Genomic DNA, 24,641 nt, shown 5'->3' with positions numbered 1-24,641 from the left:
ATCCAGTAGTGGCCGGTCACGAGTTGTGTCCCCCAGGGCTCGGTTTTGGGGCCACTCCTGTTTAACATCTTTATTGATGATCTAGACGAGAGGATCGAGTGCCCCCTCAGTCAGTTTGCAGATGATACCCAGCTGGGTGGGAGTGTTGATCTCTCGAGGGCAGGGAGGCTGCAGAGAGACCTGGACAGGCTGGAGCCATGGGCTGAGCCCAACTGGGGGAGTTTCACTGAGGGCAAATGCCGGGGGCTGCCCTTGGGCCACAACAACCCCCAGCAGGGCTACAGGCCTGGGGAGGAGTGGCTGGAGAGCTGCCAGTCAGAGAGGGATGTGAGGGGGTTGATTGACAGCCGGCTGAACAGGAGCCAGCAGTGTGCCCAGGGGGCCAAGAAGGCCAATGGCATCCTGGCTTGTGTCAGCACTGGCGTGGCCAGCAGGGACAGGGAAGGGATCTGAGCCCTGTGCTGGGCACTGGTGAGGCCGCCCCTCGCTGAGTGGGTTCAGTTTTGGGCCCCTCACCCCAAAAAGGCCATTGAATGACTCGAGCGTGGCCAGAGAAGGACAACGGAGCTGGGGCAGGGTCTGGAGCACAGGTCTGCTGGGGAGCGGCTGGGGGAACTGGGGGGGTTCAGTCTGGAGAAGAGGATGCCTAGGGGAGACCCAGCACACAGGTGGAAAAAAGGGAGTTGGAGAGGGAGGAAGAACCCATTGAAACTGGAGGCTTGAGACTGGGAGAAGAAGCAGGGGGATGCAGGGCCAGGGGGACCTGTGGTGCACTGGGACACGCCGAGGTGCCCCAGCGTGGGAGGACATGTCGGGTTCCCCACGGCATCCAAACCCATGGAGGGATGGAATGTTGTTCCGGCACAGGACACTCTCCATTGCCACCTTGCTGGTGTTCCCACACAAAATTCCATGCTGGCCACCAGGAACAGCAGCCACAGAGTGGAGAGACTATTCCTCATGGCCATGGGAAAAGATGCTCTGCAGCTCAGCTTCTGCTCTCACACAACTCTGGGGCTCCCTGAACAATATGAGATCTCAAAACTGAACTCAGTTTTGGCTTTCAATATTCAAATTTCAGCTCTTTCATGATCACTGTGCTTCTTTATAGAAAAAACTCTTTCCATGTTGCTTTTGCCTGTGGGAGAGAAGGAAGAATGTAGGATAAGGACATGTTCATGGGTTTGTGGGTGCTTGTAGGAAACTCTGCTGCTGCTGCTGCTGCTGCTGCTGCCTAGTCTTGATAAACCTGGGAAGAGACTTGCCTTGAGCAATCACAAGAGACCTGGCTGGATTTAACCCCCCTCCTTCCAGTTTTGCCCTGGCCCTGCCTGTGTGTCAAGCACTGGGCCCTTTTCCAGCTCCCTGGTGCTGCAGAAACAGGTGACCGTGTCTGCAGCTGCTGGCAAGAGCACTTCCAGGGAGAGCTGGTTCCTGGAGGGGTCTGCAGAGCTGGTGACGTGTGTCTGGAAGGATGAAGCGATGTGCTGGAGTCATGGGAAAGGATGCTGCAACACCACAGGCTGCAGGGCTCTGCCAGGAGTCTGGTGGGTGCAGTCCCAAGCGCAGCTGCTGTCGGTGATGCATTGTCACAAATGGAGTGACACCGCTCACTCGTAAGAGAGAAGTCACAATATGTTTATTGATATAAAACAGAGATTGAACAAATTTTGACAGTAAATGCAACAGTGGTTTAGTAAGATTTGATGTCGAGGTTCAGCCGGCTCTTACCGCATAGAAGACAGTGTCAGAAAGAACAAATCCTCCTGTCGAGTCATGACACTCAGACAGGACCCGCTTTAGAAAAACTCCTTCTCAGAGAGGAGTCCAGGTGGGGTTGGATACAATTCTAGTCCCAGACTGGGTCAATGGTTTATTTCTAAAGGATTGTGTGTGTGCACTCCATCCTTTATATCCCTTAGCTAAGATCCCAAACTCCCAGCACGCTCATTCCCAATGCACTTACCGAGTATCTGACATGATATGGATTCTCTCAACCTCGAGGAGTAACCCTGAGAGGTGTCCCTCCTGTGACCCCAGGCACAGTCCACTCACTGACTCGTCACTGAGATGGGCCCTGACCCCTGTGAAGATGCCGCAGGGGACGGCAGGGGAGGAGGAAGAAGCTGATGTTGTCCAGGCACAGCCCAAGTCTCTCTCACTGTGGTCCCTGCAGGGCGCAGTAGTAGACCGCACTGTCCCCCAGCTCCAGCCCCGTGATGATCAGCGTCCCGGAGCTCTTGTCAGCCTGGCCGGAAAATCTCTGGCGGGCAAAAGGGGCTGTGTGGCTGTAGGAGCCTCCCCGGCCCTTGCTCTGCAGCAAGTACTGCAGGACTCCACCGGCACGCTGCCGGTACCAGGCCACGTACAGATAGGAGGCCTTGGAGCTGTAAGTGCATCGTAAGCTCCCACTATTCCCTGCTCGCCACCACACTGCAGACCTCGTCGCTTGGATCTCATCACCCTGAAGTGCGCCTGAAACAAAAGCAGGGCTCTTCCATCACTGATTTTCTCTCGCCGCCTCACACAAATACCCACGGGGAATCAATAGAAGCAGGCCATGGTGTTGCCAAAGCCCAAGTGCTTTGGGTGCCCCACCGAATCATCGAATCATAGAAGCAAGGAGCTTGAAGATCATCGAGTCCAACCATTAACCCAACACTGCCAAGCCCAGCACTAAACCACATCCCTAAGTGCCAGCTCTACATGTCATTTAATTATCTCCAACACCCCCAGGTCATTTTTTGCCAAGAAGCTTCCAGCCACTCTGCCCAAGCCTGCAGCATTGCAGGGGGTTGTGGTGACCCATGTGCAGGACCCGACACTGACCTTGTTGAGCCTCATACAATTGGCCTCAGCTCATCTCTCCAGCCTCTCCAAATCCCTCCGCAGAGCCTTGCTGCCCTCCAGCAGATCAACACTCCTGCCCAGCTGGGTGTCACCTGCAAACTTACCGAGGGTGCACTCAACCCCCTCGTACAGATCATTGATGAAGGTATTTGTCCCGGGTTTGGCTGGGATGGAGTTAATTCTCCACCTTAGTAGCTAGAATAATGCTGTGTTTTGGATTCAGCGTGGGATTTGGTATGAGAAGACACTGATGTTTTCAGTATTTCCTGAGAGATCAAGGACTTTCCAACTCCCCATGTCCTGCCCGTGCGCAGCTGGACAAGAAGCTGGGAGGGAGCAGAGCCAGAGCACGCACCCAAATTGTCCAAGGAAATACTCCAGATCATGTATCGTCATGCTCAGGATATACAGGAGGGTTGGCTGGGAAGGAGGGGGTTCTCTCTCATTTCTGGGATTGGGATGACGGGATCTCGGTATTTCGGGATCGCCAGCCGGGAACAGGGTCGGGTGGGTGTGTATGCTGGGTCGCGAACCTTCTGAGTCATGGACAATGTAAAAGTGTCATCAGCATTCAGGTTAGAAGATGAACAACATCTAAATTAATGACGCACTTGTGTTAGAAGACTAACAGCTGAAAGCAAAAGAATTTGTGCTTCTTAGGGAAGAAACAGATAAGAAGGGATTCTTTAGAACAAGAAAGCAGAAACTTATCTACTGGCTGCGCGCGGTTAGTACTCCTTGTTGAAAGTGCTGAGAGGAATGAGTTTTTGAAATGAGCATGCGCTAGAGCAACACACAAGAATTTGCTGTTATTTTTAGATGTACAAGAATATATAAGGACTTGATTTTCTAATAAACTTTGGAGCTTGACTGTTACCCATATTGGTGTGCGTCTTGTCTCACAGCCTCGTCCTGCAAATAAAGGGTTCCCTGCAACAGGCTCGTATCAGTCAACGGGCGGTGAGCAGTCACGGTGTGCTTTACCCGTTAGTATTTTCTATTGTTATAGTTACATTCTATTCCAATTATTAAACTGTTTTTATCTCAAGTTCGAGCCTCCCTTTCCCGCTCCAATTCACTCCCCCATCCTGCGGTCAGGGGAGGGTGAGCAAGTGGCTGTGTGGTGTTTGCTGCTGGCCAGGTTTAAACCACGACAATATCAAAGAGCACGGGGCTCAGTACGGAGCCTTGGGGAACACTATTTCTGAACAGCTGCCAAATGGATTTAACTCCCTTCAGCAAAACTCTTTGGGCCCATTCATCCAGTGAAAACTGAGCCCATCCAATCCCTGAGCAGCCAGAAAGGGAGGGAAGAGATGGGATGCAGGGAGGCAGAGTGGCCCGCTTGGCTGACCGAGAAGGAGTACGCTGAACATCCTCCACTCAGTAAAGCACTGCGTTTGGGTCTCAGGAGACGGAAATGGGCAGTGCTGGGAAAGCAGCTCCCGCAGAAAGGCCCGGACCAGCTGCGGTGCCCAGTGATGGCCCCTCTGGCCCTGGCAACAGGCCTGAGCGGCCCCATCGCCCCCTCTGCCACAGCTTCCCCCATCTGGGGCCCAGCAGGTTTGTGTTAAAGCTCCGCTGGATTTCCTGTCCCCGTGCGAACGGCACAGAAGTAGCGGGCAGAGTCCCGGGGGCCCAGGGCACTCAGCGACAGCGATGACTCGGACCGGGAATTGTCCCGGGACACCGTGGCTCGGCCCTGCACCGCTGCCCCGTATTCCTTTGTAGTACCCGAGGGGCTGCTGATGAAGGACACCCACTCGAGTCTGCCATCGGGTGTCTGACGGTACCACAAAATAGCGTAACTCCCGAAGGCGAAGCCGGATCCGCGGCAGGAGAGGAGCACGGAGTCCCCGGGCGCTCGCAGCCCTCCGCCGGCCTCCAGCAGGCTCATCTGCGCCCAGAGCCCTGCGGACGGAGAGCGCAGGCAGTCGGGCAGGGCGCGCCCACGGCCCCAGGCCGTTCCCCCGCCGCCCCGGCAAAGCCCCCCGGGCCGGCACAGCCACAGCCGCCACCCCGCTCTCTCCCGGCCGAGCCCCGCGCCCGGGGCAACGCCCGCCTGCCCTCCCCGGGGCTGAGCCGCGCCTGCTGCCGGCCCTCGCCCCGAGCCGCGGCCCCAAAGCCGCCCTGGCCTCCGCCTCGGCCTCGGCCTCGGCCTCCTTCCCCGGCCCCGGGCTCGCTGCCCGCCCCGCCCGGCTCTCACCTGCCGGCCCCGCGGCCAAGGCCAAGGCCAGGAGCCACGGCCCCAGCCCGGGCGCCATCATGCCCTGCCGCGCCGGGGCCGGCCGGGGCCGCCGAGGAGCCGAGCGGAGCCGCGCTCGGGCCCGCTCCTGCCCGCCCCGCCGGCTCGGCCCCTCGCCGGGGCAGCGCCGACGCCTCTGCCCGCCCCCAACAGCCCCGCCCCGGCGCCCCGGGGCCGCGGCCCCTTCGGGGCAGGAGCAGGGGCAGGAGCAGGGGCAGGGGCAGGAGCAGCGGAAGGCGCAGGGGCAGGGGCAGGAGCAGGAGCAGATGCAGATGCAGGAGCAGGGGTAGGAGCAGGGGTAGGAGCAGGGGCAGGGGCAGGAGCAGGGGCAGGGGCAGGGGCAGGAGCAGGGGCAGTATCAGGAGCAGGGGCAGGGGCAGGGGCAGGAGGAGGTGTAGAGGCAGGAGAAGGGGCAGGCGAAGGAGCAGGAGCAGGAGCAGGGGCAGGGGCAGGGGCAGGGGCTGGAGCAGGAGCAGGAGCAGGGGAAGGGGCAGGGGCAGGGGCAGGAGCAGGAGCAGGGGCAGGGGCAAGGGCAGGAGCAGGGGCAGGGGCAGGAGCAGGAGCAGGGTCAGGGGCAAGGGCAGGAGCAGGGGCAGGGGCAGGGGCAGGAGCAGGGGCAGGGGCAGGGGCAGGGGCAGGGGCAGGAGCAGGAGCAGGGGCAGGGGCAAGGGCAGGGGCAGGGGCAGGGGCAGGAGCAGGAGCAGGGGCAGGGGCAAGGGCAGGGGCAGGGGCAGGGGCAGGGACAAGAGCAGGAGCAGCGGCAGGGGCAGGGACAGGGGCAGGGGCAGGGGCAGGAGCAGGAGCAGGGGCAGGGGCAGGGACAGGGACAAGAGCAGGAGCAGCGGCAGGGGCAGGGACAGGGGCAGGAGCAGGGGCAGGGGCAGGAGCAGGGGCAGGAGCAGGGGCAGGGGCAGGAGCAGGGGCAGGAGCAGGAGCAGGGGCAGGAGAAGGGGCAGGAGCAGGGGCAGGGGCAGGGACAGGGTCAGGGGCAGGGGCAGGAGCAGGAGCAGGGGCAGGGGCAGGGACAGGGGCAGGGCCAGGGGCAGGAGCAGGAGCAGGGTCAGGGGCAGGGACAGGGGCAGGGGCAGGGTCAGGGGCAGGGTCAGGATCAGGGGCAGGGACAGGAGCAGGAGCAGGGGCAGGGGCAGGGACAGGGGCAGGAGCAGGGGCAGGGGCAGGAGCAGGAGCAGGGGCAGGGACAGGGGCAGGGACAGGGGCAGGGGCAGGGGCAGGAGCAGGGGCAGGGACAGGAGCAGGAGCAGGGGCAGGGGCAGGGGCAAGGACAGGGGCAGGGGCAGGAGCAGGAGCAGGGGCAGGGGCAGGGACAGGGGCAGGGGCAGGGTCAGGGTCAGGGGCAGGAGCAGGGGCAGGGACAGGAGCAGGAGCAGGGGCAGGGGCTGGGGCAGGGGCAGGGGCAGGAGCAGGGGCAGGGGCAGATGCAGGGGCAGGGTCAGCGGCAGGGGCAGGAGCAGATGCAGATGCAGGGGCAGGGGTAGGAGCAGGGGCAGGAGCAGGGGCAGGGGCAGGAGCAGGGGCAGGGGCAGTAGCAGGGGCAGGAGCAGGGGCAGGGACAGGAGCAGGAGCAGGGGCAGGGGCAGGGACAGGGGCAGGGGCAGGAGCAGGGGCAGGGGCAGATGCAGATGCAGGGGCAGGGGTAGGAGCAGGGGCAGGGGCAGGAGCAGGAGCAGGGGCAGGAGCAGCGGCAGGAGCAGGGGCAGGGGCAGGAGCAGGAGCAGATGCAGATGCAGGGGCACGGGTAGGAGCAGGGGCAGGGGCAGGGGCAGGAGCAGGAGCAGGGGCAGGAGCAGCGGCAGGAGCAGGGGCAGGGGCAGGAGCAGGAGCAGATGCAGATGCAGGGGCACGGGTAGGAGCAGGGGCAGGAGCAGGGGCAGGGGCAGGAGCAGGGGCAGGAGCAGGAGCAGGAGCAGATGTAGATGCAGGGGCAGGGGTAGGAGCAGGGGCAGGAGCAGGAGCAGGGGCAGGACCAGGGGCAGGGGCAGGAGCAGGAGCAGGAGCAGATGCAGATGCAGGGGCAGGGGTAGGAGCAGGGGCAGGAGCAGGGGCAGGGGCAGGAGCAGGGGCAGGAGCAGGAGCAGATGTAGATGCAGGGGCAGGGTTAGGAGCAGGGGCAGGAGCAGGGGCAGGAGCAGGGGCAGGAGCAGGGGTAGGAGCAGGGGCAGGGATAGGAGCAGGGGCAGGGGCAGGGGCAGGAGCAGGAGCAGATGCAGATGCAGGGGCAGGGTTAGGAGCAGGGGCAGGGATAGGAGCAGGAGCAGGGGCAGGGGCAGGAGCAGGAGCAGGAGCAGGGGCAGGTGCAGGGGTAGGGGCAGGGGCAGGGGCAGGAGCAGGGGCAGGGGCAGGAGCAGGAGCAGATGCAGATGCAGGGGCAGGGGTAGGAGCAGGGGCAGGGGCAGGAGCAGGGGCAGGAGCAGGGGCAGGGGCAGGGGCAGGATCAGGGGCAGGGTTAGGAGCAGGAGCAGGGGCAGGGGCAGGAGAAGGGGCAGGGGCAGGGGCAGGATCAGGGGCAGGAGCAGGAGCAGGGGCAGGGGCAGGGGCAGGGGCAGGGGCAGGGGCAGGAGCAGATGCAGGAGCAGGAGCAGGGGCAGGGGCAGGGGCAGGGGCAGGAGCAGGAGCAGGGGGGGGTGCGGGGAGGGCCGGGGGGCAGGGCCGGCGGCACCCGAGGAGCGCGGCGCCCCGGCACCCGAAGGCTCCTGGCCCGCGGCTCCCAGCGCGGCTCCGGCGCTGGCCCGCCTTGTCGCCCTGCCGAGCCCTGCCCAAGGGGGTCGGCGCCTCGGCCGGGCACAGCCGGGCCCCTGCTGGCCCCGGGCCCGGCTCCAGCCCCAGCGCCAGGGACGGGCTGTCGGCCCGCACATCCCCTCGCAGGACCCTTCCCGGGCCCCCAGCCCGCCCTGGCCTCACCCCCGGCCCTGCCCGCGGGCACCGGGGCACACAGGGGCTGTGCTGCCACCCAGAGGGACCGCCACAGCCCCGAGAAGGGGCTGACAGGAACCTCCTGCGCTTCAGCCAGGGCAAGAGCCACGTCCCCCACCCGGCGAGGGACAAGCCCCTGCTCCAGGCCAGGCTGGGGCTGCCCAGATGGAAAGCACATTCCCAGGAAAGGCCCCGACGCTTCTGGTGCCCAACAGCTTGCCCATGAGGCAGCGATGTGCCCCTGTGGCAGAGAAGGTTAATGGTGTCCTGGCCTGCATCAGGCCAAGTCTTGCCAGCGGTTCAGGGAGGTGATCCTTCCCCTCTGCTCAGCACTGATGAGCTCACCCCTGGTGACAGGGAAGGGGCCATGTGCAGCCTGATGGGACACCTTTCCACTCTCAGGGTGACCAAGCACTGGCACAGGTTGCCCAGAGAGCTTGTTGGGTGGCCATGCTTGGAGGGATTGACAACTGTCTGGAGATGGTCCTGCGCAACCGGCTGTAGGTGGCCCGGCTTGAGCAGGGGCTTGTGCCAGATGAATTCCTGAGGTGGCTTCCAGCCTCCACCTTTCTGTGATTCAGTGGAAGACTCACAGGCACCTTCAGGGCTTTGTGGTCCATGTGAGCCAGGGCAAAGGGGAACACTGAAACTCCAGAGTTTGCTCCTCCCCTGATGACTTCCAGAAACAGCTTTTTGTGAGAGCCTTGAGGAAAACTCATTGTCCTCTTCTGGCTACAAGTTTCAGCGCTGGAATTCAAGAGAGAAATGTGCAAGTGACACAAATGTAATATGGGTGGGTAAAAAAGTAGCACACGGAGGACTCAGGAGAGCTGTTCAGCTTGATCATGTTTGCTGTAGTTCTGGTGTTTAGTTTGCTGTTTGATCTTGCAATTCTTCTCTGAAGTTGCAGACACAGGTACCTGCACATGTGACAGGGTTGTACAACCCCGTACCCAAACCCAGAGCCTGGCTTTGGAAGGATGAGCAGGAACATTGTCCGGGTTCAGCTAGGATAGGGTTAAGTTTCTCCCAAGCAGGGGGAAGGGATCTCCAGCCCGGTTATTCATACCATGCTGACTTCAGGTCTGTCAGGTCTGTTGCGGCAGGGCGGGAAGCTTTCCTGTGTGGCTTTGGTCACAGGAAGCACGCGCAGCGAGCTGTCTGTATCCATTGCGGTATTTCTCTGTTATTACTGTTTGTTGTTGTTATCATCGCTACTGTTGTTGTTCAGATTGTTTATTACACTGTTGTATTAAATTTCTTCTTATTTTAACCCTGGGTTTGTGCCCTACTTGTGTCCGAGGGTGAGGAAGAGACAACGGCAACGTGGTCTCCAGTCCCGGAAGGGCTTAAAACTATCACAAACATGCAGCCTCATTTGACGGGCTGACTGGCTGCTTCCTGGAGACAGAGGCCTATTGCTGGCCACAGCCTGGTGCTGGGGGCAGGGTCCTGGACACAGTGGAGGGGATTGATGCAATTCCATTGGGAAATGAGTGGCAGAGGCTCTCCCCTTCTCCCTCACAGCCACCCAAAGGCCCCTGCCAGGGAATTGCAGGGGGCACATGGCAACACGTTGGCAGTGCATGAGGTGAGGAGGAGAGACTCGAGGTCTTCCCCTAAGCAGGACACAGGGGCAGTCCCAGAGCTTTTCCAGCCCCCAAAGCTGCCTCTTCAAAGCTCTGGCTGCCCATCAGGCCTGGGGCTGTTCCATCAGGCTCCCCTGAAAGGTGATTTGAGGCTGTAATGGATCTCTGGAAGAGGACTAGCTTAACTGTATTGGGTCTGGCTGAACTGGAATCGGTTTTCCCCTATAGCAGCCCTCACGGTGCTGTGGTTTATGCTGGGAGCTGGCAGGGTGTTGGCAGCACCCTGGTGTTGTGGCTGCTGCTGAGCAGGGCTTACCCAGCACCAAGGCTCTTTCTGATATTTTCCCCAGTGGAACGGGGTGGGCAAGATCTTGGGAGGGGACACAGCCAGGACAGCTGACCCAAACCGACCAAAGGGATATTCCAGACCATGTGACGTCTGCTCAGTATAAAGCTGGGAGAAAGGAGGAAGGGGGTGGGGTCACCCTTGGTCCTCCGAGGCAACCACTACCCGTATTGGAGCCCTGCTCCTGAGAAGGCCCGACATCGCCTGTCCATGGGAAGTAGAGAATAAATCTGTTTGCTTTTGCTTCCGCGCACGGACTTTTGCTTTGCTTTGCTTATATTAAAACGGCTTTTGTTTCACCCACAAGGGTTAGTTTATCTTCTTTCCCCTCTTTACCCTGTTGAGAAAACAAAGGGAAGGGGGGGGGGGGGAAGTGATAGAGCGACTTGGTGGATACCTGGCATTTAGCCAGAGTCAAACCATCACAGTCTATTCTGGCGCCCAACGTGGGGCAAAACAACGGCAGTTTTATATTAAATGTGCTGTAGCTATAGTAGTTATTAAGCAACAAGCTCTTGTGCTGGTCACGGGCTTGTTTATTGCGCTGCTTATCTTTATTTTGTTAAGCTCGGGAACATGCTGCAAGGAATCGGGAACATCATGAGTGGTTTTATTTTGCAGGCTCCCGAGGTACTTAGTCATCCTTATGTTAGTTCATTGATACTCTTTATTAATGCTGTTCGCCTGTTGTGGGTTGTGTGGAGCTCGGTATGCTCTTGGTGTAAGAGAACGCAAATTTTGAGTGAATCGGTGCCAAAATGTGCTCTGAGGCGGCCTGTTCCTGGGTGGCAGGGAGAGTGGAAGGAGTTGGGCAGATTCCTAGGACGGTTATCACCTCCTGTAGCCTGGGATCTCACCCCTGAACAGGCAAGCAACCCCACAAAACTGACACATCACCTGATAGAGGGGTGTCTTGCCTATCCCAGTGAGAATCAGCAACTTCTAGCACTTTACTGGGGCCTGGCCTGTGCTTATCGAGCTGCAGTTCAGCACTCTCAAAGGGCTGTGGTTGACATGGGAACTCAAACAATAACAACAACAGAGATTGCCCCAGTAGTAAAAAAGAAACAATGGACAAGGAGAACAACAGGCCCATACCCTCCATTAATAAGGGAGGAGAAAGAGGAGGAAGAAGCTGGTCCTTCAGCAAAGGTATCAGAAGAGGGAATAACAGAACTGAAACAGGAGGCAGAAACTACCCGGTCCCTGACGTCATCAGAACTGCGAGATCTGCGGAAAGACTACTGCCGCCAGCCGGGTGAGCGGATCGCTGCCTGGCTGCTGCGATGCTGGGATAACGGGGCAGATGCTCAACAGCTAGAAGGTAAGGAAGCCCAACAGCTGGGTTCCCTTGCTAGAAATCGAAGAATCGAAAGGGGAATTGGAAAAGAGACAGCAATTTGCAGTCTGTGGAGACGGCTCCTTTCAAGTGTTAAAGCAAGGTATCCTTTTAAGGAAGATCTTATGGACCACACCCCAGGGAAGTGGGCTACTGCAGATGAAGGTGTCCAGTACCTGAGAGAATTAGCAGTGACGGAAGTCATCTATGGTGATCCAGATAATGATGAAGCCCCTAAAAATCCAGAGGATGTCCCATGCACACGGGCCATGTGGAGGAAGGTGATTAAAGGTGCGCCATCCTCGTATTCTGCCGGCTTGGCCGCGATGTACTACCCAGAAATGGATGCAGGAGAAGGACTAAGATGTACGCCAACTGTGGAGGCAGTCTCTTCCTGGCTTCAGAACTTTGAAGAGACTCTTGGTACCTCCTCATCTCTATGGGCGAGTGCCCTGGATGTTAGGAGCTCCCCAAGAAATCATTTCTCTTCTGTCCCAGTCAGGGGGAAAGGAAAGCCAAGGCGCATGACACGTGGCGAACTCTGGTTCTTCCTGCGCGACCAGGGGGAGGACATGAGGAAGTGGGATGGTCAACCCACCTTTAAGTTGGAAGCACGTGTACATGAATTGCGAGGAAAGACCCCTGCCAACAAGAAGACATCCAAGAAGGTTGTTAACGTAGTTGGTGTAAAACCACAAGGAAGTAACCAGCGATCTCCCAGATACAGAAAGACTGAGATCACCTCCCTTGATCCTGAAGAAGGAACCTCCGGCCTGGCACAGCAAGAGTCAGACAGTGAGTACTCCGACCAAGAACAGGAATAGAGGGCCCCTGCCTCCAGCCAGGAGGAGGAAAGGGATGATCGGGTGTATTGGACAGTGTGGATTTGATGGCCTGGCACATCAAATCCACAGAAGTACCAGGCTTTAATTGACACCGGGGCACAATGTACACTAATGCCGTCAAGTTATAGAGGGGCAGAACCTATCTGGATCTCAGGAGTGACAGGGGGCTGTCAAGAACTATCAGTATTGGAGGCCGAGGTTAGCTTGACTGGGGACAAGTGGGAAAAACATCCCATTGTAACTGGCCCAGAAGCCCCTTGCATCTTGGGCATTGACTATCTCAAGAGGGGATACTTCAAAGACCCAAAAGGATACTGATGGGCTTTTGGTGTGGCCCGTGTGAATACAGAAAAGGTAAAACAGTTGTCTAATCTGCCTGGCCTCTCAGAAGATCCTTTTGTTGTGGGACTGTTGCAAGTTGAAGAACAACAGGTGCCAATTGCTATGAGGACCAGGCACCGATGGCAGTATCGTACAAACCGAGACTCTCTGGCTCCCATCCAAGAATTGATTCGTCAACTGGAGAACCAAGGTGTCATCAGTAAGACACATTCGCCTTTTAATAGCCCAATATGGCCAGTGCGAAAGTCTGACGGAGGGTGGAGGTTAACAGTAGACTATCGTGGCCTGAATGAAGTGACGCCACCACTGAGCGCTGCTGTACCAGATATGTTAGACCTCCGGTATGAACTGGAGTCAAAGGCAGCCAAGTGGTACGCCACAATTGACATTGCCAATGCATTCTTTTCAATTCCTTTGGCAGAAGAGTGCAGGCCACAGTTTGCTTTCACGTGGAGGGGTGTCCAATATACCTGGAATCGACTGCCCCAGGGGTGGAAGCACAGCCCCACTATTTGTCATGGACTAATTCAAACTGCACTGGAAAAGGGTGATGCCCCTGAACATCTACAATACATTGATGACATCATTGTGTGGGGCAATGAGGCAGAAGAAGTGTTCAAGAAAGGACAAAGAGTAATTGAGATTCTTCTGAGAGCTGGGTTTGCCATAAAGAAAAGCAAGGTCAAGGGACCAGCACGAGAAATTCAGTTCTTGGGAATAAAATGGCAAGATGGACGCCGTCATGTGCCATTGGATGTTGTCAACAAGATAGCAACTATGTCTCCACCGACCAACAAGAAGGAAACACAAGCTTTCCTAGGACTTGTGGGATTTTGGAGGATGCATATTCCAGGTTACAGTCAGCTTGTGAGCCCTCTCTATCAAGTGACCCGAAAGAAGAACAATTTTCAGTGGGGTCCTGAGCAGCAACAAGCCTTTGAGCACATCAAACAGGAGATAGCTCGGGCGGTAGCTCTTGGGCCTGTTCGGACAGGACCAGCTGTGCAAAATATACTTTACACATCAACTGGGGAGCACGGACTCACATGGAGCCTCTGGCAGAAGATACCAGGTGAAACTCGAGGTCGACCATTAGGATTTTGGAGCCGGGGGTATCGAGGATCAGAAGCCCACTACACTCCGACTGAAAAGGAGATACTGGCAGCATATGAGGGGATTCGAGCTGCTTCAGAAGTTGTTGGTACAGAAGCACAGCTCCTCTTGGCACCACGGCTGCCTGTATTACATTGGATGTTCAAAGGAAACATCCCTTCCACACACCATGCAACCAGTGCTACCTGGAGTAAATGGGTCGCGTTAATCACGCAACGGGCTCGACTGGGGAAACCCAACCATCCAGGGATCCTGGAAGAGATCATGGACTGGCCAGAAGGTAGAGATTTTGGAGTGCGGCCTGAGGAGGTGGCTCGTGCCCAAGAGGCACCGCCATATAACGAGTTACCAGAAGATGAGAGGCGTTATGCTCTCTTTACTGATGGATCCTGTCGTGTGGTAGGAAGCCATCGGAAGTGGAAAGCTGCTGTGTGGAGTCCCACAAGACAAGTCGTTGAGGCTACTGAAGGAGAAGGAGAGTCAAGTCAGTTCGCAGAAGTAAAAGCGATCCAACTTGCCCTAAAGATTGCTGAACGGGAAAAGTGGCCAGTATTATATCTCTACACGGACTCCTGGATGGTGGCTAACGCCCTGTGGGGGTGGCTACAGGAGTGGAAGAAGACCAATTGGCAGCGCAGAGGTAAACCCATCTGGGCTGCTGCATTGTGGCAGGACATCGCTGCCCGAGTGGAAAACGTGGCTCTAAAGGTGCGTCATGTAGATGCTCATGTGCCCAAAAGGCGTGCCACTGAAGAACACCAAAACAATGAGCAAGCAGACAAAGCTGCCAAAATTGAAGTAGCTCGGCTGGACCTGGACTGGGAGCGTAAGGGTGAGCTGTTTGTAGCTCGATGGGCCCATGAAACATCAGGGCATCTTGGCAGAGATGCAACGTACAGATGGGCTCGTGATCGAGGGGTGGACCTGACCATGGAGGCCATCTCACAGGTCACTCACGAATGTGAAACATGTGCTGCAATCAAGCGAGCCACACGAGTAAAGTCTCCCTGGAACAGAGGGCGATGGCTGAGTTTTCAATACGGTGAGGCCTGGCAGATTGACTCTATTGGACCACTGCCACGAACACGCCAAGGCAAGCGCTACATACTCACCATGGTAGAAGCAACTACGGGTTGGCTAGAAACGTACCCTGTAAATCATGCCACTGCCCGAAATACCATCTTGGGTCTTGAAAGGCAAATTTTATGGCGACATGGTACTCCTGAAAGAATCGAGTCAGACAACGGGACCCATTTTCGAAATAATCTTATAAACTCCTGGGCAAAGAAACACGGCATTGAGTGGGTGTATCACATCCCTTATTACCCACAAGCGTCTGGAAAGATTGAAAGATATAATGGACTGTTGAAGACTATGTTGAGAGCATTGGACAATGGGGGATGGAAGCATTGGGATATAAATTTAGCAGAAGCCACTTGGCTAATTAATACCAGAGGATCTGTTAACCGTCCTGGGCCTGCCCAAACAAACCCCCTTCATACTGTGGGAGGAGATAAGGTCCCCGTAGTACACACAGGGAGGTGGCTGGGGAAGGCAGTGTGGATTGCTCCTCCCTTGGGAAAAGGCAAGCCCACTTGTGGGATTGTCTTTGCTCAGGGACCTGGATGTACTTGGTGGGTAATGCGGGAGGATGGGACTACTCAGTGTGTGCCTCAAGAACATTTAACCTTGGGGGGAAAGTAATCTGTGGGATGAGTTGTATGTTGCAGGAAGTGATGGAGGAAGTAGGAACGATGAAGAGTGAACCAGACACGTGCAATGACGACCCAAACCTAGCCGGTGCTGGAGTCCAACGGTCAAGCATACTTCTGTCCTGAGCATCTGTCTTGACAGATGGAAGCCAAGACACTGAACATCTGAAGAAGTGAAGAAAGCTTATGGAATAGATAAATGAATATTATGTGGGACCTGGGCATAACGTAAATGGTATGGAATAAGGGGTGGAGACTGTATTGGGTCTGGCTGAACTGGAATCGGTTTTCCCCTATAGCAGCCCTCACGGTGCTGTGGTTTATGCTGGGAGCTGCAGGGTGTTGGCAGCACCCTGGTGTTGTGGCTGCTGCTGAGCAGGGCTTACCCAGCACCAAGGCTCTTTCTGATATTTTCCCCAGTGGAACGGGGTGGGCAAGATCTTGGGAGGGGACACAGCCAGGACAGCTGACCCAAACCGACCAAAGGGATATTCCAGACCATGTGACGTCTGCTCAGTATAAAGCTGGGAGAAAGGAGGAAGGGGGTGGGGTCACCCTTGGTCCTCCGAGGCAACCACTACGCGTATTGGAGCCCTGCTCCTGAGAAGGCCCGACATCGCCTGTCCATGGGAAGTAGAGAATAAATCTGTTTGCTTTTGCTTCCGCGCGCGGACTTTTGCTTCGCTTTGCTTATATTAAAACTGCTTTTGTTTCACCCACAAGGGTTAGTTTATCTTCTTTCCCCTCTTTACCCTGTTGAGAAAACAAAGGGAAGGGGGGGGGGGGAAGTGATAGAGCGACTTGGTGGATACCTGGCATTTAGCCAGAGTCAAACCATCACATTAACCCTCCTAGTCGAGGCAGGGTCAGCAAGTGCAGGTTTAATGATCACTTCAGGATGCAGTTAATATCCTTCATAGCAGCCTCTATGGGCAGCTGCAATTTTTGCTGACCTAAACCGTATTGACAACACACCGATATGTTATCTATTGCTGAACAGCACCTCTCTATGCAGCATCAGGCTCTTCTCTGTTTCTCATGTTGCCTACCAGCTGTACAGCTGACCCCAACTGAACAAAGAGATATTCTGTACTGCATGAAGTCATGGGAAATAATAAAATCTGAGGTAAATTAGGGGGAAAGGGTGATATTAGGAGTTAGGACATTTGTCTTTCCTAAATAACCATTATGCTTCATGAAGGCATCAAAATGTCTAAATATCTACCTGCCACTGGGAAGTAGAGAATGAATTCCTTTGTTTGCTCGGTGTGTGTGTGCAGCTTTGACTTTTCCTATTAAAGTCTCTTTATCTCCACACACAAGTCTTCTCACTTTTACCCTTCTGATTCACACCCCCAACTTACTGCGGGTGACTCCACAGGCAGCTGCGTGGGGCTCAGCTGCCTACTGGGGTTAGGGACCGTAGGTTGCCCACAGCCTTGTCCAGATCAGTTTTGAAGATCTTCAGGAGTGGAGACTACACATCACACTGACAAATCCGCCCGGGCATTTTCTTCTCTGTGCTGAACCAACCCAGTTCCCTCATTCTCTCCTGGTATGTCAGACTCTCCCTTCCTCATCTTCACGCCCCTTCATTGCATTTGCTCTGGTATGACCATGTCTTTGCTGTACTGAGGAGCCCAGGAGTGGACACAGTAGTCCCCAGTGTCACCAGTGCTGGGCTCAAGCACAGTCCAGGCCAACGAGCAAGGAGCCAGGTAAAAGTGCCAGGAGGCCTGTATGGACAAACAAGGCCCGGGAAAATGCAGGCCCACTGCTGAATGGGGTGGGGGACCCGGTGACACAGGCCGTGGGAAAGGGCGGAGGTACTGAATGCCTTATTCACCTCAGTCTTTACCAGCAAGACCGTCCTTCGGGGATCCCAGGTCTGAGCGTCCAGGGGAAAAGGCTGGAGCAAGGAAGATGCACCCTTCACAGTTCATGTCACTGGGCACTTCTCCAGTCCACAGTGAGTAGCTTTGTCTCTGACCTTTCTGGGGAACTCCGGGCAGAAAGTGTAATTGAATTCAGGATGCACAGCGTCCACTCTCTCCTCATCCACCAAGACACTTTGGCTTACTGTAGAAGACTTTAAACTTGTTTAAGCAGGATTTCCACTTCTCAAACCAACGCTGAGTGTCAGTGAGGAAGGAGGGGGAGGAGGTGCTCCAGGTGCCGGAGCAGAGATTCCCCTGCAGCCCTTGGTGAAGACCATGGTGACACAGGTTGTCCCCGTGCAGCCCATGGAGGTCCATGGTGGAGCAGATATCCACCCTGCAGCCCATGGAGGACCCCAGCCACAGCAGGTGGATGTGCCCTGAAGGAAGCTGTGACCCTGTGGAGAGCTCACACTGGAGCAGGCTCCTGGCAGGACCTGTGGCCCCGTGGAGAGGAGCCCAACACAGCAGCAGGGGAAAAGCACAAGGAGGAAGGAGCGGCAGTCAAACTGTGTTATGAACTGACCACAACCCCCATTCCCCATACCCCTGTGCTGCTCAGGAGGGGGACTGACAGAGTGGATTGTGGGCACCTGGTGGCCAGCTCAGGTCAGCCCACCACACTTGTCTGCTTCTCCTTCCTCATCAGGTGATCTGTAGCAGGCACCCACCACAATGTCACCCATGCCGATCTCTCTTTCCTAAAAGCCTGGCTCCATCCGCCACAGCACTGCTGGGAGCTACCGCACCGCCTCTCCCTGACCCCACAGCTCTGCAGCCAGGCCACGGAGGGGAAACTGGGCCGTGCAGGACAGGAGCCCAGGCAATGTCCACTAACCTGCACTTCACCACACACCTCTGCAGTGCCCAGAACAGACCCTCCTGCAGCATAAATGGTCTCAGCCCTTCAAACACACCTCCCTTCACTGCCTTTTCCTTCAAGCATGCCCAAGGTCTGGTTCTGCTGTGAGAGAGGACTTGCAAAAATAGTTCCTGAAAGAAAGAGGCCTGTGAGAAACAAAGACTGAGAAAAACAGCCTGAGAAAAAGATAAAGAATTGGGGCAGGGGCAGGGAGTGGAATCCCTCTGAGCTGAGGAATGTCTCAAACACTTGTAGTCCCAGGGTGGATAGTGTGGAGGTCGAAGCTGACCAGGCTGCCCCAATGCCACAGGATGCAGCTGGAGGGGGGAGCCCTGTGGGGACAGGACAGTTCTGCTCTGGGACACCTGTTTGAGTTCCAAGGACCATCTCTCCCATGAACATCCTTTGCTTCATTATCCACAAAATGAATATTAAAGTTAACACCCTTTAATATGCTAATGAAGACTAACATGTTCATGCTAATTACATCATCCCATGAAACACCTTACCCCTCCCCATCACAGGATATGTAGCTACGAGGGTCGACCTAGGGGACAGACCCAAGGCATATGTATAAATTGAGGGGTTTAAGGGGTGGGGGTGCCCGGAGAGTGAAGTGAAGCCAAGAAGACAGATGCCTCCTTGAACCCTCATTGGCAGGATCAATGCAGGAACCTAGACCGGTGATCTCTATTTCTCTATTCCCTCCATCTCCTTCCTTCCCTCTTTCCCCTTTTCCTTCACTACTATGAAGTAATACAAGACATGCTGTATTGCTTGCCACTACTCGTTACACACGTAGCCAATTATCCTGTATCCAATTAGCCCATTGTGGGAAGTTAATAAAAGGCTGGACTTTGAGACTTGTATCACCATTAATGACTCCATGGGGATCTACGAATCTGAGTCACTTGTCTCCCTCATCTGAGCAGGATGTGACACCTGCACCTGCCACTGTGTGACACCAGCTTCTGCTTAACAGCTGCCAGGAAGAAATGCTGAGAGATCTGTATTCCCTGTCAGTGGGTTCTCTGAGCACTGTGCTGCAGAGCTGCTCCACGGTGTGCCAAGCACCACAGTAATACACTGCTTCATCCCCCTGCTTGGCTGCCTGGATCTGCAGTGTGGCTCTGTTCTGGGAGCTCAACACTGTTCCCTTAAAGCGACCCTGGAAACCTTCTCCATAGGCATCCCCCTCCCGGTAAATCCAGTCCAGAGAGTGACGTGGCCCCTGCCGGTACCAGAACATGTCGTAGCTGCTCATACGGTCTTCACTCATGCTGCACTGGAAGGTGACTCCATCTCCCTCTCGCACGGTCACTTCCCTGATGTGTTGCTCCAAGGCCACCTGGCCAGTGACTGCTGCAGTGAGGAAGAACAAGCCATGATCACACCAAGATTCAGCAAGGGTCAGGGCAACGCTGGTGGGGGCATTGTGATGGCACTGGAACTGGAGGGGGACTAAATCATTCTCCGTGAATCCAGCTGACAGAGATGGGCAGAGGAATAGAGCTGGTATCAGCAGTCAGGATTCTCGAGGGGAGAGACACCATGTTTCCCTCCCTCCTTTTCCCTCTCACACAAGGAACATTTATTGATTTTCCCATTCAAAGCAGGAAGGTTTTGCACCACGGCAGACAAATCCCTTTGGCTTTGCCAAGCTGGAATGGTGAGAGACCCACTGTGCTGTCCCTGAACCTGCTCTGAATGAGCACAGGAGGGACAAGCACCTCTCCCAGACAAGTGGGGCCTGGGCCCTGTGCTGCCAACCTAAAACCAGGCCTTGGCAAGATGGGCTGCAGTGCCCCATGAGCCGAGTGTCCAGCCCAAGGGCAAAGCATTAGGCCCCCCGAGGTGGGAGCAGCAGGTGGGTGCCTGCCTGTCCCCACACTGCAGAGGAGGCGGGCTGGGCTGAGGGGCCTAACTCGGGGGGAGAAGAGGAGGAGGCCTCTTCCCACGGTGCCCCGCTGGGATGGGGAGGAGGTCGAGCCCCAGGCCGTCATGCTGCCAGCGCTCAGCACAGCCCCACAGAGCAGAGCAGAGCACAGGGGCCTGCTCAGCTCCCGGGGGGAGCAGCACCCCTCCTTTCACTTACCTACGAGGAGCCATAACCCCACGCCCGTGACAGTCCACAGGGCCAGGCCCGCTCTGCCTCGCCTCTCTCCAGCTTCTCTCTGCCTGCAGAACAGCTCTGCCCGCATCGTCCCTGCCTGTGCCTGTCACTGCACTCACTCCTGGTCCCTGCCAGTCCCTCCCTGCTCTGGGACAACAATGAAGGCGAGAGGCGGGGGCTGGAGGAGCAGAAGCAGCTGAAGCTGTGGGTGCACTCCCGGCTGTCTCTCACCCTGCAGGGTGCCAGGACAGAGCGCTCGCTTGGCAGGAAAACCACTGCTGAGCAGAAGGTGAGGTCTTGCTGTGGGGCCACCCCCAACCTTCCTCTCTCTCAGGAAGGACAGCAGGGTGCTGCTGGGACCTCACAGCTGGCCCTGGGGGTGCCAGATTCTCCTTCCAGGGGTTCCACGTCCCTCGCTGCTACTCTGCTGTTCCTGCATGGAACCCCTCTGAGCCCAGCTCCGCTTGGACAGGGCACCCCTAGGCAGACAGGTTCTGCTTTCTGTTCCCTCCACTCTGCCCATGCACCCTACTCCTCCTCTTGCTCCTTCATGCTGACACTTCTCCTGCTGCTTCTTCCCGTCAAAGTCCTCCCAGACCCCACCAGCAGCAAAGGCAGCAAAGGGCAGGAGAGATCTGGGACATGCCTGGTGCTGAAGCCCTGGGGTCTATGTGTAGGCTCACACCCTCAAGCTCATCCCCCAAAACTCACGTGCACAGGACTCAGCAGGGACCAGGCTGTTGGAGCTCCTCAAAAGAGCAGGGACACTCCTGTCTCTGTTCTCTTCCTCCCCAGCAGCAACCCAGAGCTCCCCCTTGGACCTTTTCAGCCATGGGATGCGATATCTAATGGGCCCTGATAAAGTGTCACTGTCTTGACTGGTGCCATCATTCTGGGGACAATTGTGACTCAACTGACTGAAAGGACCCTTCCCCTCCCCTCTCTTTTCATGGGTGCTCCAACATGGCCCCTTAGGGAGGGGATCCCCAGCACACGGGTGGCAAAAGTGTGTTGGAGAGGGTGGAAGAACCCACTGAAACTGGAGGTTGAGACTGGGAGAAGAAGCAGGGGGATGCAGGGCCAGGGGGACCTGTGGTGCACCGGGACACGCGGAGCTGCCCTAGCGTGGGAGGACATATCGGGTTCCCCACGGCATCCAAGCCCATGGACGGAAAGAATGTTGTTCTGGCACAGGGCACCCTCCGTTGCCTCCTTGTTGGCGTTCCCCCAAAATATTCCATGCTGGCCCTCAGTGTACACACATGAGCAACAGCAAGCACAGAGTGGAGAGACTATTCCTCATGGCCATGGGAAAAGATGCTCACACAACTCTGGGGCTCCCTGAAAAACATTAGGTTTTAAAACTCTATTTATCTGTGTTTTTAAATGTTCTAATGTTATTTCTTTAATGCTCCCTGTGCTTATTCCTAGAAAAAACCTTTGCCTGTAGCTTTCACTTATGGGTGAGACTGAGACAAAAGAAAGAAGGTTAAGGACATGTTTGTGTGTTTGGGTGTGCTTGTGGGAGACACTTCCTGCTCTTGCGGAAGCACATCTCTGCTGGTCCTGAGAAAAACCAGACCAGACTAGCCTTGAGAAGCCTTGTGCACCTCGGCACATGTCGGCTGTAAACCTCGAGCACCCTGTGCTGGGCCCAGCACGTTGGTGTTAGAGGTTTGTCCCCATCTACCCCGAGACACAACGTGGGGAAGGGCCGTGCCTGAGCTCGGCTCTGCCGTCCACTGCTCCCTTCTCTCCTGCAATGTCACGCTCGGAGCAGGCGAGTGGCTCTGCCGGCAGGTTTGTGTTAAAGCTCCGCTGGATTTCCTGTCCCCGTGCGAACGGCACAGAAGTAGCGGGCAGAGTCCCGGGGGCCCAGGGAACGCAGCAACAGCGATGACTCGGACCGGGAATTGTCCCGGGACACCGTGGCTCGGCCCTGCACCGCTGAACCATAGTCATTTGCAGTATTCGAGAAGCTTCTGATGGTGGACACCCACTCGAGTCTGCCATCGGGTGTCTGACGGTACCACAAAATAGCGTAACTCCCGAAGGCGAAGCCGGATCCGCGGCAGGAGAGGAGCACGGAGTCCCCGGGCGCTCGCAGCCCTCCGCCGGCCTCCAGCAGGCTCATCTGCGCCCAGAGCCCTGCGGACGGAGAGCGCAGGCAGCCGGGCAGGGCGCGCCCACGGCCCCAGGCCGTTCCCCCGCCGCCCCGGCAAAGCCCCCCGGGCCGGCACAGCCACAGCCGCCACCCCGCTCTCTCCCGGCCGAGCCCCGCGCCCGGGGCAACGCCCGCCTGCCCTCCCCGGGGCTGAGCCGCGCCTGCTGCCGGCCCTCGCCCCGAGCCGCGGCCCCAAAGCCGCCCTGGCCTCCGCCTCGGCCTCGGCCTCGGCCTCCTTCCCCGGCCCCGGGCTCGCTGCCCGCCCCGCCCGGCTCTCACCTGCCGGCCCCGCGGCCAAGGCCAAGGCCAGGAGCCACGGCCCCAGCCCGGGCGCCATCATGCCCTGCCGCGCCGGGGCCGGCCGGGGCCGCCGAGGAGCCGAGCGGAGCCGCGCTCGGGCCCGCTCCTGCCCGCCCCGCCGGCTCGGCCCCTCGCCGGGGCAGCGCCGACGCCTCTGCCCGCCCCCAACAGCCCCGCCCCGGCGCCCCGGGGCCGCGGCCCCTTCGGGGCAGGAGCAGGGGCAGGGGCAGGGGCTGGGGCAGGGGCAGGGGCAGGAGCAGGAGCAGGAGAATGGGAAGGATCAGGATCAGGGGCAGTGGCAGGGGCAGGAGCAGGGGCAGGGGCAGGAGCAGGGGCAGGGGTAGAGGCAAGAGCAGGAGCAGGGTCAGGGGCAGGAGCAGGGTCAGGGGCAGGAGCAGGGGCAGGGGCAGCGGCAGGAGCAGGGGCAGGGGCAGGGGCAGGAGCAGGGGCAGGGGCATGGGCAAGGGCAGGAGCAGGGGCAGCGGCAGGAGCAGGGGCAGGGGCAGGGGAAGGAGCAGGGGCAGGGGTAGGAGCAGGAGCAGGGGCAGGGGCAGGAGCAGGAGCAGGGGCAGGGGCATGGGCAAGGGCAGGAGCAGGGGCAGCGGCAGGAGCAGGGGCAGGGGCAGGGGCAGGAGCAGGGGCAGGGGCAGGGGCATGGGCAAGGGCAGGAGCAGGGGCAGCGGCAGGAGCAGGGGCAGGGGCAGGGGAAGGAGCAGGGACAGGGGTAGGAGCAGGAGCAGGGGCAGGAGCAGGAGCAGGGGCAGGAGCACGGGCAGCGGCAGGAGCAGGGGCAGGGGCAAGAGCAGGGGCAGGGTCAGGAGCAGGGGCAGGAGGAGGGGCAGGAGCAGGAGCAGGAGCAGGAGCAGGAGCAGGGGGGGGCGCGGGGAGGGCCGCGGGGCAGGGCCGGTGGCACCCTGGGAGCGCGGCGCCCCGGCACCCGAAGGCTCCTGGCCCGCGGCTCCCAGCGCGGCTCCGGCGCTGGCCCGCCTTGTCGCCCTGCCGAGCCCTGCCCAAGGGGGTCGGCGCCTCGGCCGGGCGCAGCCGGGCCCCTGCTGGCCCCGGGCCCGGTCCAGCCCCAGCGCCAGGGACGGGCTCTCGGCCCGCACATCCCCTCGCAGGACCCTCCCCGGGCCCCCAGCCCGCCCTGGCCTCACCCCCGGCCCTGCCCGCGGGCACCGGGGCACACAGGGGCTGTGCTGCCACCCAGAGGGACCGCCACAGCCCCGAGAAGGGGCTGACAGGAGCCTCCTGCGCTTCAGCCAGGGCAAGAGCCACGTCCCCCACCCGGCGAGGGACAAGCCCCTGCTCCAGGCCAGGCTGGGGCTGCCCAGATGGAAAGCACATTCCCAGGAAAGGCCCCGACGCTTCTGGTGCCCAACAGCTTGCCCATGAGGCAGCGATGTGCCCCTGTGGCAGAGAAGGTTAATGGTGTCCTGGCCTGCATCAGGCCAAGTCTTGCCAGCGGTTCAGGGAGGTGATCCTTCCCCTCTGCTCAGCACTGATGAGCTCACCCCTGGTGACAGGGAAGGGGCCATGTGCAGCCTGATGGGACACCTTTCCACTCTCAGGGTGACCAAGCACTGGCACAGGTTGCCCAGAGAGCTTGTTGGGTGGCCATGCTTGGAGGGATTGACAAACTGTCTGGAGATGGTCCCAGGCAACCGGCTGTAGGTGGCCCGGCTTGAGCAGAGGCTTGTGCCAGATGAATTCCTGAGGTGGCTTCCAGCCTCCACCCTTCTGTGATTCAGTGGAAGACTCACAGGCACCTTCAGGGCTTTGTGGGTGGTATGGGCCAGGGCAAAGGTAAAGACTGAAACTCAGACTTTCTCCTCCCCTGACATCTTCCAGAAACAGATTTTTGTGAGAGCCTTGAGGAAAACTCATTGTCCTCTTCTGGCTACAAGTTTCAGCGCTGGAATTCAAGAGAGAAATGTGCAAGTGACACAAATGTAA

The 24,641-nt window shown here is 58.1% G+C and overlaps 1 protein-coding gene and 1 gene segment (V, D, J or C); both read right to left on the bottom strand.

Annotated features, from left to right (window-relative positions):
* LOC141970164 (M1-specific T cell receptor alpha chain-like) overlaps positions 1-24,641 on the bottom strand; it is a 293,745-nt gene that overhangs the window by 146,594 nt on the left and 122,510 nt on the right. The gene's annotated exons all lie outside the window — the stretch shown is intronic.
* Positions 1,641-5,180, bottom strand: LOC141970167 (Ig heavy chain V region 914-like). The segment is given in 2 exon segments: positions 1,641-4,761; positions 5,057-5,180. Coding segments are annotated over 2 exon segments (402 nt in total).

This window comes from Athene noctua, chromosome 25 (assembly GCF_965140245.1).
Source record: "Athene noctua chromosome 25, bAthNoc1.hap1.1, whole genome shotgun sequence".
In the NCBI taxonomy this organism is placed as follows: Eukaryota; Metazoa; Chordata; class Aves; order Strigiformes; family Strigidae; genus Athene; species Athene noctua.
Note: the sequence above shows the minus strand (reverse complement) of the source record. Positions and strands in the feature narration are given on the sequence as shown.